Source organism: Notechis scutatus, chromosome 2 (assembly GCF_049901735.1).
Source record: "Notechis scutatus isolate UNSWTSFEM ecotype Mainland chromosome 2, rNotScu1.2, whole genome shotgun sequence".
NCBI lineage: Eukaryota > Metazoa > Chordata > Lepidosauria > Squamata > Elapidae > Notechis > Notechis scutatus.
This window is the reverse complement of record NC_142010.1, coordinates 177,742,099-177,760,183: the sequence shown is the minus strand read 5'-3', so window position 1 is coordinate 177,760,183 and position 18,085 is coordinate 177,742,099. Positions and strand designations below refer to the sequence as shown.

Here is an 18,085-nt window from a genome sequence, read left to right as displayed (position 1 = left end):
TTTGAAGGGACATTAATCTTGTTTAAAATAAATAGCTTCATCTTCCTGAATTGTTCCTATTCGTCTGTTTCTGTTTCCTCTGCCTTTGAATTAATTTTAAGCCTTGATGGTTTCCTTTTGGTGCACCCACAGCAATGATGCCCCAGAAGATACCACTACTCAAAAGATTTTTAATGCTCTTCTCAGCAAACCTGGTTTTGGGACCCGTTGCATGGAAGGATACACCATTCCGTAAGTGGAATATTAGCAAAGCACTTTTTAAAATGACAAAAGCTAGTTAAGAACTAGAGAACACTTGAAATTCATTGTGGATCTCTTGGCAATTACTTGTATGACGGTGTGTGTTGTGTAATTCTGGGAGAAATACAGATTGCAGCTACAGAATGTGGTTTATGTTCTTAAAATTCTGTTAATGTAGTTTTTTGGTTTATGTTGTTAAATTCTATCAAGAATGTGGTTTATGTTCTTAAAATTCTGTTAATGTGGTTTTTTGGTTTATGTTGTTAAATTCTATCAAGAATGTGGTTTATGTTCTTAAATTCTGACAAGAATTACTTGCTCTGGAATGTATACTGAACTTATACTGAAACTGCAACTGTCAGAAATCCTAACTGGGTATAAACTAGTGGTTGACCTGATGGAAAATTTGGGTAGCTGCAGGCCCCAAAGGCCCCAAATTGAGCAAGTCTATTCTAGCATAATAATTTATAACAACATAACTGGAACGGCTTGGGCAAAGCTCAATAAAATCTTAGTAGCCACGCAGGTTGCTACTTATTTGTTTTAAGGTGGAACTCTTAAGATTTCTGTATAAGATTTCTGAATGAAAGTCTTTTCTTTTGGTCTTCTGGGTTTTTTTTTTTACAGAGAGGTTCCTTGTTCTGTGGGAGAAGAAGAATGGAGCCAAGTTCCAGTGCCTGAGAATGTCATTGAAATCTTCCAGAAAGGCAATTGGACAATGGAGAATCCTTCCCCATCGTGCATATGTAGTCGTAATAATATAAAGAAAATACTTCCAGTGTGCCCTGCTGGGGCTGGTGGTCTACCTCCTCCCCAGGTATGTTGTTACCACTTGAGATACACTTTCTTCCAATCCTAATACTTGGCAGCTAAAACATCCTGCAAGGAGGTAGGGAAGTAGATGGATAGACTGTAGATAACTGAATTTTTTCATTGATGTAATCCATTTATAAGCTGCTGTGGCTATTTGGGGTGGCACACAACCATATAATGAATACATTTTTTAAAAAGGGAAAACTATAGTTCCTAATGCAGATATCAACCTCAGCTAAGAGACTCATAAATAACCCTGTGAAGGTTTTCTGGAACAGCCAGATCTTTGGAGCTTGCTTAAAACCAGTTTCTGGGCCATGTGTTTTCAGGGATGATGTTGTTCCAGAGGAGAAGAATCAACCATAGAAAGCTCTGTCTCTGAATCTTATAATACGGCATTGTTTCAATTGTTTCATTGAGACTTCCAGGAAAGAATGGTGATTAGACCACCTTTTCATAATCCTTTTCCAAACAAGAAGAGGACTTGAGCTTACCCACAGGTGCACCAGACAGTTGCTCCTTGTGAGGAGATCATAAAACACTGATCTCTGGCAGGTTCAGAGCTCTAGGAGACGAAGGGCCTGGGTTTGTCTAAATATCGAAGGATATTTTTAAACAATGAGCCCATTGTAAGAATAAATGCATCTATAAAGAGATTGTGTTTAAAAGAGGTTGTGGACGAGGAACAAGTTTTACCTTACAAGGAAGAGAACTGATCTGAACGTGGATATAAAAGCGACAAGCTACAAGAATTCTGTGGAAAAAGATGCTACCCTTGACACGCAAAAGAAACAAGTGGAATTAAGTAGTAATTAAAGGGGATATACAAATTACAAACCAAGAGAGTGACCTGGATAATTTTTCTATACTGGAGTTACAAAAACAAAACAAAACAGGCCTGTTAAATGTTTGGAGAATTTTGTGAGAAAGTAAAAAGAAAAAGAAAAAGAAAAGAAATCAAGTTCTGGGACATTATTTGAAGAGATAAAGATCAAGGTTGTTAAAAATAAAGGGAAGGGATTTAAAGTTGGTTTATTTGATCAAGTTTAAAATAGACATGTTGTTATCTCTGGTAACCCTTAATCGACTTTTGCTTATCAGGACAGAATGATGAGGCTTTAAAGCTTTATTTATAGATCAAGATGAGTTATGAAACGAGATCGTTTGATGATGTGATGTGATGAATTACTAAATTTACACTTGCTGTGATGAAGGGGAAAGGCATTTCTTTATATATTTTCTTTTCTAATTCATTTTCCCGCACCTTCAATTTTTTCCTTTCCTTTTTAATTTGCATTCATTTCTATTGTTGCAATTATGGTTTTTAAAATAAAATAAAATAAAATAGATATTAAAAAAGTAGCCAGCCAATTATGCCAAATCTTACAAGATGAACAGAGACAATTGGAGAAAGGGGGGCTTGTAAATAGTTCTACACCCCCATGAAGGTCATTAGAGATACAGTCAGAACCTTTAACTTGTACAGCTTGCGAAGCAGAGATGTCACTTGGGCATAATGAGCTGAACCCATAACCACCTGGCCTACTATATTTATATCATTGGAATATAAAGTATTAGAATGGAGAGGAAAAAAAGAAATTTTGAAATTAAAACCTAGTGTTAGCTAATATATTTAATATATTTCAGAGGTTTCATGACCTCTGGTGTGGATGGAAGATGAAATGTAGATTATTTTACAGAGGATTTGGATTATTGATTTCTATAATCAATGACAATAAGGGTAGCTGAGGACCAATCATATCCCAGCTTATTCAGTGTTCTATTTTTCTCTTCCTGCACTGTCTACAGAGAACCCAGAAAACCACCGATATTCTGCAGAATCTGTCGGGGCGCAACATTTCTGATTATTTGGTGAAGACTTATGCACAGATCATTGGGAAAAGGTGCTTCATCTTGCTTATTGTTGCTACTCTTCTTCCTTTATAGCAACTTTTACTCTGATTATCAAGCTGTTGTTTACACAGTGATGCCATTCTGAGGAACATAGCAAAATTGATGTCTTATCAAAATGCTTGTAATTGCTTTTTAAGTGAAATTTGGTTTGGTTTGGTTTGGTTTGGTGGTTGACAGTTATGTACAAGGGTTATGAATTAATGCACATGGATGCCCTTTTATCTCAATGACTCCACTGGTTGCCAAGTAACCAGGTAGATGCATACTTAAATATCTAATAAACCACTTCATGTGGCCCAGCTTCATTCACAAGTGCAGTAGTGCAAGCTTCCTGTATTCAAGCAACCAACTGATTGATAGGTTGTGAACAGAGTATTCCTTTTCCTATCAAGAAAAGGAACACCAAGAAAATGATGACACCTTGCTAATTTGATGCTTTTTGGACAGCCAACCAATGGGGAGAGGCAGCAGTTATGGCGGGCAGCCCAGCTGGTGGTGAGGCCATATGTGGCTTGCAGGTTGACCCTTGTGGCTTTAAGATGTTGCGATCAATTCATACATTCTTTTTTTTAAAAGATCAATATTTATTCTAACAATTGCTTCAGCCCTTCCTAGTGAAGGAGGAGCCTATGGTATGACTCCTCCTGGAATTAAGTTTAACACAGGGAATATCAGTCTGTCACACAACATGTTTTCTCAGGTCAGCATTTTTTCTACGGTGACATTTTCTCTTCTAAAAACTGATGAAATGATTTCAAAAAAATTATCATTTTTGGTATATTTCCCACCATCCCTTTAGATTCTTTCAAATCCATCTTGGTGTTTTCCAAAGCCTGTTTTACAGTATCCACTTGATGCGGTTTTGCTGAGGTGGATTTCAGAAAGTAACACCGATCAAAACTCAATTGAACAGACCTATTCATGTAGCCCAGGGTGCTGTGGATGACAGACTTATATCTTATTTATAAAATGAAGGGCAGTTTAACAATTGCTGCATCTCAAAAGCATTATGGCTACATGCTAAATATGTTGAAAATCCACATGCTCTTTTTCTGCCTGAACTTTCAAATATTCTCACTATACCCTATCAGAGTGAACAACAATTAAAGGGTTTATTTTAAGAGATACACTATATGTTACTCTCACCTTTCTATTGAGAGGGCTTTTAAATGAAATGTGTTTCTCCCTATCTTATAAATATTGGAACTGGTTGACTTAGACCTAACATAATGAGCTTTTCTTTGGTTTTTATACCCACAGTTTGAAGAGTAAGAAATGGGTCAATGAGTTCAGGTAAATATCTTTCCCCCCCCTCCTTTTGTGAGTGTCATCCAATCTTAAGAGCTTTATTCGTATTTGCGATTATTTTTTATGGGTTTTACCAGTTTGGCTTTATTTTTAGGCCATTCCTTACCCAGTCATTTACTCAAACAATAATGTGATGTAGCTGCACTTTGAGAGGCGATAGTCACTCACTAGAATGCATGAAATGAGTGTTCACACATTACAATTACATTTGTTTTATTTTATCCATAACCGATTGAAGGAGTTGTAATGTCCAGACTCATATGTAACTCTGAGCCATAAACCATAGTTTACAAGCAAAAATAGCTGGGTTCATACAATATGCCAAACCCAAACCTGTTTATTATCATTTGGTTTAATTTATTTTGTGTATATATTAAAAACCATTGATTGTATGTAGATGGGTAAGAAACGTTGTTGAGGCAAAGTTGAGGGTAGAAATGAAAAAAAAATATGTGAACCAGTTAAAACACTTATAATCAACACTTATAATACTATAAGCAGCTATTCTGTAACTTGCTACGTTGGACATTCCAAATTGGAGAGAGTGAGGCCAATAAATGAATAATACCCAAATGCAATTTCATAGTTCACCATTTGTTCTGTATGAATCTCACTTTAATGAAGGAGGAGAGTGTGGTAGCTGTGAGAAATATCTATGTGGCTGCTTTTCTTTTTGTTCATGTGTGACAGAGACCTATCTCCTGATTTATCTATAATCAGGGTTCCCCCTCTGTGTTACATATAAACAAACACACATACCTTTGCTGAAGGTTGCAGCATATTTTGTTTTATTGTCTTGCTCAATACAAGGCTTTAGAAAGCTGTACATCTTGCCAAAAATACAAAGTCATTGAGTAAGAAACATTTACAAAAATAGCCTTCTAACAACTGCTTCTTTCATCTGTTCATAGATATGGTGGCTTTTCATTGGGAGCCAGTGGATCTGTTGTGCTTCCTCGAAACGATGAGGTCAATCATATTATCAATCATGTGAAGAAAATGTTGCAAATTACCAAGGTAAATAGCTAAGGAATTTCACTGTTAGAGTAAAAGTTGTTTCAGGAGGATGCTTGGGATTTCTGCTCCTTTTCGAATCCATATATCCGTCATATATTGGGGATACAGCAAAATAAAATAAAATAAAATAAGCACATAGATAGCATCCTCGCTGATATGATTATTAAGAAGTCAGTGGGGAGGTCAGTGGGGTTATTTTTTTAAAAAAATTGGATTAAAGTTTCATTTTTATTTTTAGGGGAGTGCCGCTGAACGGTTTCTAAACAGCTTCCAGAACTTCATGAAAGGCCTAGACACAAGTAAAAATATTAAGGTATCAATTCCACTTGGCTGATTTCAGGACCATATTGCTTAGACATCTTGAACCACCAAATAGCATTTCCCCAAATTTAGGGGGGAAAATGTCTGGAACAGGGTGGGATTCATATTTTTTTTTACTACCAGTTCTGTGGGTGTGGTTTGGTGGGCGTGGCATGGCTTGGTGAACGTGGCGAGGGAAGGATACTGCAAAATCTCCATTTTCTCCTGACTCCTGGAGGAAGGTTACCGCCAGTTCTCCAAACTACTCAAAATTTCTGCTACTGGTTCTCCAGAACTGGTCAGAACCTGCTGAATACCACCTCTGGTCTAGAATTAAAATTAAAAACATAGTTCATTATGATATCCACACGGTTGACTTTTGTGATGAAAATTTTTATTTTCAAAAAGCCCCTTGTTCAGCTACTGTTTGAAATTACAATGTGATTCAGGCTCTTGGAATGTATAATGTTGCAGTATTCTGTGTCATTGGGATCACCATTTTTGATCTTCACTGCTGGCTTCTGACAAGAGAAGTGAATGGGAGAAACAGGTCACAAATGATGAACATGTGACTTAGGGACCCTGCCACTGTGTGCGATTGCATAACAATGGCAACTGGGACTAAGGCTACTGCCATTGTAAATCAGTGTAGTCATGTGATGTTGTGCTTTGTGATCATGTCACAGCAATGGAGTTGCTGGTCCCAATTACTATTGTTAAGTGAGGACTACCTCTATGCCCCTGCAGGAGTTATTAATCTGGAGATGATTCTTGACTAGCAAAAGACAAGCCAGAAATGTGATTCATACCAAGTAATAAAAAGTGATTTTCTATGACGCACAGATAATTCTGCTGATCTCATCAGGCCCAACAGATCTATGGTGGTTATAAATATCTAAGACAATCCTGAATTTAGGATAGGTCTTCCAACAAAATTTAGAAACAACATATACAGAACATATGAATTATAAACACAGTGAATTGCATTGCCCAACTTCCTCACTCTGTTAACCTAGAATCATAAGCTCTATCTGAAAACAATCCCCTCAATTTTATTTCCTGCCAGAAATATCCATGCATGGCATATTTTCAAATCAGTAGACACTTAGATATCTGTGTATACCAGAAACCAAGAAAAAGCTTGCCCAAGGCAAAGAATAATTAGTATATTAGAAATATTAATTAAAACTAACTTCCCATTTCATATAACTGTAGCCTCTCTCACATGCAAACTTCTGAAATGCACAAAGGAAGCCAATGGGAGCCTATGATTTTTATCCTCAAATCTGAGATCTCCTACCCAATGACTAATGCTCTCCCAGTTAAAACCAGATGTTTCCTTTTCAGGTGTGGTTTAACAACAAAGGCTGGCATGCGGTTGCCGCTTTTGTCAATGTGATCAACAATGCCATTCTCCGTGCCAACCTACAAGATGGAGAGAATGCAAGCAACTATGGCATTACAGTCTTCAATCACCCGCTGAACCTCACCAAGCAGCAGCTCTCTGAAGTTGCCCTGTAAGTTTTGAAATGACTGCATGAGGGGTGGAAGGGAAAGGAACAGAGAGGGGAGTATATGAAAACGGATCTCTCGTGATCAAAGGAACATTAAGTCTGAAGTCTCTCTTCACCTAGTTTCAATAACATAAACTAAGATTTCAATTATAGTTATCCTCTTTTTAAAATATGTATTTTCATTAAGAATCTGGCTGAATGAGTCAAAAAAATCAATTGGTCACCTTTCCATCTTTCTATCTTTCTCTTTACTAGGATGACTACTTCAGTAGATGTTTTGGTCTCCATCTGTGTCATCTTTGCCATGTCCTTTGTTCCAGCCAGCTTTGTGGTTTTCTTAATCCAGGAGCGGGTCAGCAAAGCCAAACATCTCCAGTTCATATGTGGTGTGAAACCAGTGATTTACTGGGTGGCCAATTTTGTATGGGATATGGTAAGGCCATATTTAGTTTCTGTTCCTTTTGGTCATAGTCCACAACAATGCAGTTGCCATGCAGAACTTTGAACCCATATCATATCCTGGCTTGTCAAAGAGTAATGTAGAACCTGATCTGAAACAGTAGATGGTGGTATAGGAATACACATTCTCTACATATCAGAAGCCAGCTGTATTTCTAAGGATAGGTTGCAAAAACCATATAGACTAGAGGATGGTGGTGCCACAGAACTGATTGTTTAGAAATGAGACTAAGTAACTCTGATGAGTTTCAGTTTCATTACAATTTCAACCATGTCCCAGCCCTGTGTGTATAAGAACATTCAGACTTGATGTAACAGTTGTGGAGATAGCAAGCACTGTAGAATGCATTGAATCTGAAAGCTGACATAAACTGCATTAAAAATAACAAGCAGACTTTGTGGAGCGTGGGGTTTGATCCAATCAAAAAGAAAGAAAAAGGAATTGCAAGTATGCAAACCCAAACACTTTGGATCGTGAAGAATATCAGACATCCTTTCTCCTTTTCTGTGGTTCCATCAAGTCCTCTTATACTATGATCCATTTATATCACCTTTGTCTCATTGTAGTTCACTTGAGAAGATCTAATTCTTAAAATGCCATGCCATGGCCATCTACTTTGTAACTTAATTGTAATATTAATTTGCATCTTTTAACCTGGAGCTCTTCTGATTCTCTTTTTTTCCCTTTTCTTTGAAACAGTGCAACTATATCATTCCAGCAACTTTGGTCATTATCATCTTTATCTGCTTCCAGCAAAAATCCTATGTATCCTCAACCAACCTCCCAGTGTTGGCACTTCTACTTTTGCTCTATGGGTAAGGAAGTCTCTTTAGATTCAGGTGTGGGCAACTACTCATGTAATGGGTGAAGAGACCTCAATGCTTGTCTGTGTTCTTTGCCAGGTGGTCCATAACTCCTCTCATGTACCCAGCATCTTTTATATTCAAGATTCCTAGCACGGCATATGTGGTGCTGACTAGTGTAAACCTCTTCATTGGCATCAATGCGAGCGTAATCACTTTCGTCCTTGAACTATTCACCAGCAGTGTGAGTTTTCACCAAATAAAACAACAGTGGCATTTGGTTTTTCTGCAGAATTGATTCTGTTGTGTCTCGGTGTCAGATGAATGTGGGAAGCAAGGCATATTTGTGTTACCACACTTAGGACTTCTTCCAAACTTTTCTAAAGGTGTAATTGAAAGGGGAAGAATCTGAATTTATGAATGCAGTGGGAGATACATACTTTTGTACTGTTGGCGAAAGGTAGAACATAGCACAATTGAGATGGCTATTAGAAGATGCAGGCTTTGCTTGGATGCTAATTCATAAGCAGGAGAAATCTACCCAGTTAGTTTAGTAGAAGACTTTAATTGAAGTCTTTTCCTACAGAAGAATGAGGGAAGAAATTGGTACCTCCCTCAGTAGTTGTCTTTCTCAATTCTTAAGTTGTTTAGAGAGCTTCAGAGAAGGGTTGAATTATCCTCTCTATTGGTAGAAGCATCCTACAGTAACCACTGTCTGAAATCTGCTCTTTTGAGTGAGCGAGCATAAATTGTGAAACGGAGCTTACATTTAAACTGTGAGCCTGGACTTATGTCCATTCACCACTGAAATAGTAGAATCAAAACAAATGGATCCTAACTCTGTAGTTAGATTTGCCAATCCTGTCCCAAGCCAGGCTATCCTTTTTTAATTTTGAAAAGCAAAGAAAAACACCCCTTTGTTCCTTTTTATCCAGATGACTGATTGATTTAAAGAGGAAAAAAACCAAAGGAAAGGGGTAGATTTATCCTTTTGCCCTAAACCTTTTACATTTTAAGCCAAAGCTAAGGGACTAGTTTACATTGTTTAAGTCTTAATGGTTGTTTAATTATTTCAGTGCTTTCTGAGCAACAGATCTGCTGCCTTTGGCATCTGTTCTGTTTGTAAATGTTCAAGCTGCTGATCGCTTGGCTTTTGTTGTTCTTTAGAATTTCAACAGCATCAATGACATCCTGAAGTCCGTGTTCCTCATCTTTCCACACTTCTGCTTGGGGCGGGGCCTAATTGACATGGTGAAAAACCAAGCAATGGCAGATGCCCTCGAAAGGTTTGGTAAGCAAGATATGCTGCTCACAGTTTAGGATTTCACTGCCTTCGCTCGGAGTGTATTCTGTTCTGTTTTTCTTCCTATTTTTTTGAGCTCCAAAGCAGAAGTATCCTTTTAGGTTAACGTTTTATCAATAAGGCAGAGACTTTTGTGGACTACAGCTCAGTTCATTAGATGCCTGGAGTGGCTAAACCAGAGGTCTCCAAACGTGGCAACTTTAAGATTTGTGGTCTTCAACTCCCAGAATTCCTCAGCCAGCTAAACTGATGAAATTTGGGCAGAGGGGAACAGCAAAAGAGAAAATAAGGTGGGGGTGATTAGGTAGATATATGGGTTACATTTATGATAGATTACAACTCCACCAATTAATCCCTTTTAATATATTAAATAACTGTAGCTTGAAATCTTTTTTTTAGTCTGAAACTACGGAGCTCTTTCTAATGTTTGGCTATCATAGGCTAACCGACTTCTCCTCCTGCCATGTCTGTTTTGTAATGCGTGTCTTAAGTTTTTCTAGCCATGAAAAGAGGAACAGAATTATGCTTTCCCCATCCCAATCAATATTAATTTATCACTTCATTTTGGCGCATTGTATTTGAAACATCCATGTAAACGGTGGAGATATATATATAGCAGTGGCTTCTTGGGGAACTTTGTGAAGGCTGAACCAGTTTATCTGCTCTCTCCGACCAGGTGAGAATCGCTTTGTCTCCCCACTCTCCTGGAACCTAGTTGGGAGGAATCTTTTTGCCATGGCTATAGAAGGAGCTGTCTTCTTTCTCATCACAGTGTTGATCCAGTACAGGTTCTTTATCAAGTCCAGGTAAGAAATCCTCTGTAGCAATCAGTTCCTAGCATGTGGGAAGGGCGCATCGATATTTTAGGGTTAGGCTGAGGCCTGAGGGCCTAAATCAGACACCGACAATCTAGTGCCTTCCCAAGTATTTTTGGTGGGAGGACGTTTAACTCTGGTTCATTTCCAGTTCGTGCAGCCAAATATAAAGAATTATAAAAAGGTTATAGTACTGAACTTCGAGAGGGGAGCATCTTACTGTAGGTAATTCTTGGGTTACGGCCCCTCCTTCCGCAACTGTTCATAGTTATCGATCGAGGGGAATTTACGACCAGTCCTTGGAATTGGGGCTATTCCATGTCCCCGCAGTCATGTGATTATGATTCGGGCTCTTCGTAGCTCGGTTGCAATTCCAACAGTTGCGGCATCCCTATAGTCACGTGATTGGTCATTTGCAAACTTTCCTATTGGCTTCCTACAAGCAAGTCAAATGCAGGTGTAGAAGGTCACAAGTTGTTCCCGCTGCTTTTCTGCCCACCCATGCTCCGTGACGTCCATCCGCCTGCAGCTCTAGCCTGCCGGCCTAGGACTCTCACCTCTTCCCATGTTGCATCCGTTCCTTGCTCAAAGACTTCTGCCCTCCTTGGATTACAATGACACCCAGGAACTGCTGGTATTGCTGTTGATAAGCAATGCAGCCACATGATGTTGCACTTTATAACCTTATTGCTTAGCGACAGAAATTCTGTCCCCATTGTCATCGTAACCTGAGGCGTATGTGTAATGCCTGTTACAGAAGAACAACAAATGTTCCCCCTGAAAGGGTTAGAAGAGGAGAAATGAAGAATTAGTGTTAAGATCAAAAACTGTACCTTCATTTTTTTATACCAATAACTCAAATGTATTTTAGAAGTTACCATAGACCTGGTTTCAGTGATACTCCTAGAACTTCAAAGACCTTCATTTTTTTGTCTCTCCCCATACACCCCATCCATTTTGTCCTTATTTTCTGCTCATTCTACTCTTCCTATGCTAACGTATCAAATCCAGCTTTTCAATTTCAAATATTTCAATTAGCCACTGCAATTCTTCATCACCCCGATCTGCCAGTTATTTCATATAACTCATGGAAGCAAACCTAGATTTGTCAACAGCCAAATCTTAATTGGGAAGCATTCTGTTCTTACAATGTGGCATAGATGTTTACTACCTCTAGACTTTTAGGCAAATGATTAAAGCATCTTGGGAGTTCATTTTAAAATGTTAAGATGGAATGGTAATTTCTGGGATGTGCCTTGGGCTTGCCTTTAACTAAGTGTGAGTTTTAACTTTCATAAATTGGGAGAGTCAACTAAATGTTCCACGTATGCTATGATGTCCAGTAGCATATCTGTTATGTAGCACAATTTGAAGTTCCAGTGCTAAAGTAAATTTTAATGCAATATATTTCTTTTTCACTCTGTTTCCCAAAGGCCTAGCAAAGCAAAGCTTCCAACTGTGAATGAAGAGGATGAGGATGTGATTAGAGAAAGGCAGAGGATTATTGGTGGTGGTGGGCAGAGTGACATCTTAGAAATCAAAGAATTAACCAAGGTGAGGGAAACAACAAATAAAGTTGTGTGTGTAGGAAAATGGCATTTCTCTTTGAACATTTATACTTCTTACCAAAAACTTGATTCTGAAACCTGCTGTGGATTGTCACCCCAATATTGCTGCTGAGGAGAATTTCTCCCACGAGGGAGTAACTATAAGTCATTCAATGTGTAAATTGAATTGAAACCCCTTTCAGGGTTTCGCTGAACAGAATTGCTCACATGTTAATCTGTGCATGGTTTTCCTGAAGAAGCTTGTAGTTGATGCAAATGGAAATAACTAATAAAAAGAAGATAAAAATCTGGAAAACCTTGCCTGGAAAGAGAAGAGAGGTGAAGGAGTACAATTTGTAAAACTGAATTGTTGTCATTTACAAACCAATTTCTGTTACTGTTTCCAGAGGTACAGAATGAAACAGAAACCTGCTGTGGATAGGATCTGTGTCGGAATCCCACCTGGAGAGGTAAAGTCTTTCTGCTTGTAAATTTACTGTAATATTACTCAAGGACTAAATGGTAAATAAATAAAGCAATTACTAAAAAAGTCATATGGAATCCTGTAGTAATGGAAAGACTTAAGTATATGGCTACATCATGGTAGTGATGTGTAATGATTCCTTAATATTTTTTGCTTTGATTTTCTACACGTAAATTGGTGCAGGTTTTTTAAAATCCCTAAAGCTATATAATTTTTATGTTTTCATAGCATGCAGGTTTTTTTTGTAATCCATATAAGAATTGTGCAAGACCATTTAAAATTATCACCATGTTTTATATTAATAGGCACTGCTGGCCTAAGGGCCCCCTCATGAATTTGGGGGTTTTGTATGATAAATTTAGATATAAAACTGAGTCTGTGGGCTACTGCACTGTAGAAGGACGCTCACAATGCTTGGATTCTTTCTACATTTCAGCACAAATTAAATGGTTCTCAGATCCCGGCATTTACTGTCGGGATCTATGTAAGAGATCTGTGGGGAAAGATGGGGACATGGTGTGCTGATGTTGTAACTTGTAATCGTTTACAGTGCTTTGGGCTCCTGGGCGTGAATGGCGCAGGGAAATCTTCCACTTTCAAGATGTTGACTGGAGACACTGATGTTACAGGAGGAGATGCTTTTCTGAAGGGAAATAGGTATGAAGTAAACTTTACAGGTAGAACTCATTTAGCAACCGCAATTGGGAACAGAAACTAGGTTGTCAAAGTAAAGCAGCTGTTGAGATTGCAGCTGTATTTATGTTCTTACTTCAGCTTTCCTTGGCTATATAAGAAGATCATAAATATGAGGATTGGTAACAAAATTACTGTCTCATTACCATCACTGCAATTTGTGATTTAGTTCTTCTAGTATTATTATTATTATTATTATTATTATTATTATTATTATTATTATTATTATTATTATTATTATTATTATTATTAAATACTCTGTAGTATGACTGTGATGTGGTGTTTGGGGCACTGTGCTGGAGTAGCTTTCAAATTTCATTGTATTCGTGGAATGCAATGACAATAAAGTTATTCTTCTGGTCACTAAATGAGAACTACCTGTGGCTTTATCTACTTACCCATTCACAATTATAACTTAGCACAGAGTTCCCCAACCTTTCTGGGTTGTCAGCCCAGAGCGGGGGAGGGCAGGTGCTTTTATGCATGCATGTGTGCATGCAAACGAGACCGTGAGCGCTTGGCAACACTAGCACGAGTGGTGTGTTGTGTGTGTGTGTGTGTGTGTGTGCGTGCACATGCACTGCACTGGCCGGCCATTCATGCTGCCTGGTGGCCAAGAGGCCACGGCCCAGTAGTAGCCCATAGCTCTACTTAGCACATAGCTCTACTTCTGTCTTAGATGTTGAAGTCTGGGAATTCTGTCAGACAGCTGGAGCAAAAACTGGCGAGTCTTTAAGAAGCGGTTTCATTTCTTCACAGTATTTTGTCTAACATCGAAGAAGTCCATCAGAACATGGGCTACTGTCCTCAGTTTGATGCCATTCAGGAATTGATGACTGGACGAGAGCACCTGGAATTCTTTGCGCTCTTAAGGGGAGTTCCCGAGAAAGAAGTCTGCAAGGTAAAAAATGATTCAAGCAGAAGAAGAACCACACCACTTAATTGCCACCACAAATTCTCTTTGCCTGGTAATTAAACAGAGTGTACAAAAACAAGCATATACTTCCTGTCTCTTAAAAGAGACATGGCATACATGCTTTGTATGTTTCACCATATATTCTTATGGTGGCTTAGAAAAAATAATACAAAATTATAAGAGAAAATTAAAAAAACAGAGAAGATAGAAAGATCCAGCTGTTATCAAATTAATTTGTACCACATCCCACATCATTTCCAAGCCTTTGTAAGCTAAATTCCTTCCTAAATGTGGGGTATTTCACAATCTGGTCTTTGGGAATTGTAGTTCCCTTTCTGCAGGTGAATTTCTGATTGCTTCACAGTCCTGCTTTTTGTTGTAGTTTTATTAATTTAATGTGCGCCCTCCAGAGTCATTTGTTCAGATGAGGAAGAGAAGGAAGGAAGGAAGGAAGGAAGGAGGAGGGAGGGGAGGGAGGAGAGGAGAGGAGAGGAGAGGAGAGGAGAGGAGAAGAGAAGAGAAGAGAAGAGAAGAGAAGAGAAGAGAAGAGAAGAGAAGAGAAGAGAAGAGAAGAGAAGAGAAGAGAAGAGAAGAGAAGAGAAGGGTCTTTCTTAGATTGCTTCTTGTATTTTCCATTCTCAAAAAAGGGAAATTGAATCTAATTTGTGAAAATAATTTTAACTTTCTTATGCATCTACAACCCCTCATGAATCCTCAGAAAATCCAAATGTTCTTCAATATAGTCTGTTTGTGTATATGAACCATACTAAGTTGACTTAGGATATATAATAAGCCTATGCGGTTTCAAAGACAGAAAGGTGATTTGAAACACAAGGGGATAGGCACATTGTATTGTCTACAACGTTTTGAATCAGGTGCTTTTTTCCCCAGGATCACACAGCAGCTTCAAAGAGCAGCCATGAGATTTAGAAAAGATGCAGCTGCTTTAAAGAGTTGCAGGCAGATACAATGTGAGGAACCTCCATATTCATAACATTTTTACGTTGAAATGGAAGTACTGCCCAGTCTTAATAGATAGCAGATTAATGAACAGGAGTTGAAGTATTGTCTGTTCTAAATTGGAGAGACCGTATTTGAATTCTCTTGTTGCTTTCCCATCTGGCAGGTTGGTGAATGGGCTGTCCGTAAACTAGGCCTTGTAAAATATGCTGAAAAATATGCTGGCACCTACAGTGGTGGGAACAAGCGCAAGCTGTCTACTGCAATGGCCTTAATTGGGGGGCCTCCTGTGGTCTTCCTGGTAAGTATAGGCATGATCAAAATAAAACATCTCATTAAAACTATGAAGACACCAAGAAGTGTGTCAACCAAAACTACTTTGCTGTCAGAAACAGATTATGAATTGCACCCCACCCCACAACCTTATAGTGGAATTAAATCAGAGTGTTATCTTGGCACTTGACACATGCCATAATAAATACAATTCAACAATTTAGCTCTGTTAAAATTGATATGATATCTCATAATGCAATTGAGATAGTTGATAAATTTCATTTTTTCAATATTCAATATTCTATTTCTAGAATCATTGTCTCTTCAGAGGCTGGTTAGCATCTCTTGTCCTTCATCATGAGTCATACAGCTGGTGTCATTTAGCAGTGCTTTATGGAGTATATCTCCTTCTGCATGTTGACAAATGAAAGAGGCAGCTTCTTTGATCCTTTCTCCCTACCACACTATTTTCAGAGTATATATTTTTTTTTAAATGAGAAAAATTCCAAGTGCCATTTGCATTCAGATTTACGAATAGTTGGGATTTTCACTAATTTCATTTGGCACCTTATTCTGGGAAATGTACAGTATGATTGAATATTAAGCCCTTGTCTTCTGTAGTTAAACCTGGTTGACAATAAGCACTCTGCTATGGCAGTAATGCTGACACCACTGCATTTATTCTGTGTTAATTGAAGGACGAGCCAACTACAGGAATGGATCCCAAATCCCGGCGCTTCCTTTGGAACTGTGCCTTGAGCATCATCAAAGAGGGAAGGTCCGTGGTCCTTACATCTCACAGGTAAGTGATATAGCATACAAAAACTGCTTTGCACGATTTTCAACTGAGAGCCCATTTATTCTCCCTTTAATTGTGACATATGTTAGAAATGTAACAGAATGTTCTTGATGTAAATTTTGCCAGGAGGAAAATGCACAAAAGTTTAATGGCACAACAGACCCAGCTAACTGAGCAAACATAAAACAAAGTAGGGCAGAGTAGGCTAATCATCTTTTCTTCTTTTACCTGCAACCACTTAGTAATAAAGCAGAAGATGCATTTTCTGAATTTTTATTTTATTTTAGGTAGCGAGGCTTGCTTAGACCAGCAGAAGGCAGCATATCCTCCTCCACAGCAATTTCTTTCTTATGGTCCTTGTTATTACATACACAGTATGCTTCTTATAGATCTAAGCTTTGTGTATGTGAGAGAGACCAAGGAAAGCACTTGGGGTGTGTGTGTGGGGGGGAAAGGTTTTTCTCCATGAAAACACTTGGATCTGTATGATACAGGTCCCTGCTAGAATGGCTAGCAGTGGGAAAGGGCTGGTTCTCTCACTTACAATATATTTTAATATCTTAAAAGATTCCAAAACTCTGCATATCCAGAGGTTCCCGTTTCTTGAGGAATTAAAACAGATGTGATTTCCAAAAATCACTAAATATGTATGGTTGTTAAAGGGACAACTATCAGTATGAAGACAGTAGATTACAAAGTTTATAAATAGATTTATATAATTAGGAAATGTGTACAATGGGAGATAATTTTAAACTGTTGTTTTAATAACATTTTTACTGTTTTTTCTCCTTTTTCATTGTTGTTTTTTCTGTTTTCTTTTTCCTTTTCCTTTACCTTCATGATATTATAGCATCTATGTTTGGAACAATGAAAAACAAGGGCAAATTTGTACACATTTCTAGTTATTTTTCATGATGACATAATGAACTTAGTTCTATTAATGAATGAATGAAATAATGAATTTTAAATTCTGACAATTCTAAACTAGTTCCCCTTTTTACTTGTTATCCACTGTGTGTCTTTACATTTCTTTTTCCTTTCATGTAATTATTCTTTTCCTTTGTTATAATAAATACATCCGTTTAAAAAAAAACGCTGAATATTTATAATATATGATGAACGTGTATAATGAATCTGGTTTTCTTCCCCAAACAGCATGGAAGAATGTGAGGCGCTCTGCACTAGAATGGCAATCATGGTGAATGGGCGGTTCAGGTGCCTTGGCAGTGTCCAACACTTGAAGAACAGGTAAAACTGCGTGGTACCTCATATTTTTATGCAAATATATGTACTTCTATTTTGAAAGATGGGTAACTCATGGTAAGGTTTTTATAATCACTTCAAAAAAAAAAAAAAAACTTTGCATGAAGTCCCAAAGGTGCTTTTTCAGGCAACTGGACTTCTTGTTTTTTCTTTGAAGACGTTTCTCTTCTCATCCAAGAAGCTTCTTCAGCTCTGACAGGATAGTGGGGAATGGAAATGCTTCTCATCCAAGAAGCTACTTCACCTCTAACTGGATGGTGGGAATGGAAGGATGTATATTCCTTGCAGAGAGCTGGTCACTTACATCCTTTCAACGACGCTCTAAAAGGATGCAAATGATCAGCTGTCTGCAAGGAATATAAAACCTTCCATTCCCCACTATGCAGTCAGAGTTGAAGAAGCTTATTGGATGAGAAGCAAAATGCCTTCAAAGAAAAAACAAGAAAGTCCAGTGGCCTTCTGACAAAGCACTTTTGGGAAAACCATGACCTGGTCTTCCCAAAAGAATCTCTATAGGCTTTTTGCTTGAAGTCAGCAATAGATTTATTTATAGGTTTTAGAGGAACTGTCATTATCTAATCTTCTGCAATATTCAGAGGGGGAAAAACAGAGTTAAAACATTTATGAGTGGGGTTGTCCAAGCTCTTCTTAAAAGCCTGAAAT

General features: G+C 38.0%; 1 protein-coding gene across 3 annotated transcripts in view; it reads left to right on the top strand.

The window, feature by feature from the left end:
- ABCA1 (ATP binding cassette subfamily A member 1) overlaps positions 1 to 18,085 on the top strand; it is a 117,858-nt gene that overhangs the window by 93,981 nt on the left and 5,792 nt on the right. For all 3 annotated transcript variants that reach the window (XM_087957500.1, XM_087957501.1, XM_087957504.1), the window contains exons 30-48: positions 133 to 231; positions 868 to 1,057; positions 2,863 to 2,957; positions 4,228 to 4,260; positions 5,187 to 5,292; positions 5,531 to 5,605; positions 6,940 to 7,109; positions 7,362 to 7,539; positions 8,266 to 8,381; positions 8,469 to 8,613; positions 9,537 to 9,660; positions 10,349 to 10,478; positions 11,921 to 12,041; positions 12,442 to 12,504; positions 13,069 to 13,175; positions 13,971 to 14,112; positions 15,254 to 15,388; positions 16,059 to 16,162; positions 17,315 to 17,407. In XM_087957500.1, the coding sequence (XP_087813626.1) occupies positions 133 to 231; positions 868 to 1,057; positions 2,863 to 2,957; positions 4,228 to 4,260; positions 5,187 to 5,292; positions 5,531 to 5,605; positions 6,940 to 7,109; positions 7,362 to 7,539; positions 8,266 to 8,381; positions 8,469 to 8,613; positions 9,537 to 9,660; positions 10,349 to 10,478; positions 11,921 to 12,041; positions 12,442 to 12,504; positions 13,069 to 13,175; positions 13,971 to 14,112; positions 15,254 to 15,388; positions 16,059 to 16,162; positions 17,315 to 17,407 (2,226 nt within the window). The remainder of the gene's footprint in view (positions 1 to 132; positions 232 to 867; positions 1,058 to 2,862; positions 2,958 to 4,227; positions 4,261 to 5,186; positions 5,293 to 5,530; positions 5,606 to 6,939; positions 7,110 to 7,361; positions 7,540 to 8,265; positions 8,382 to 8,468; positions 8,614 to 9,536; positions 9,661 to 10,348; positions 10,479 to 11,920; positions 12,042 to 12,441; positions 12,505 to 13,068; positions 13,176 to 13,970; positions 14,113 to 15,253; positions 15,389 to 16,058; positions 16,163 to 17,314; positions 17,408 to 18,085) is intronic.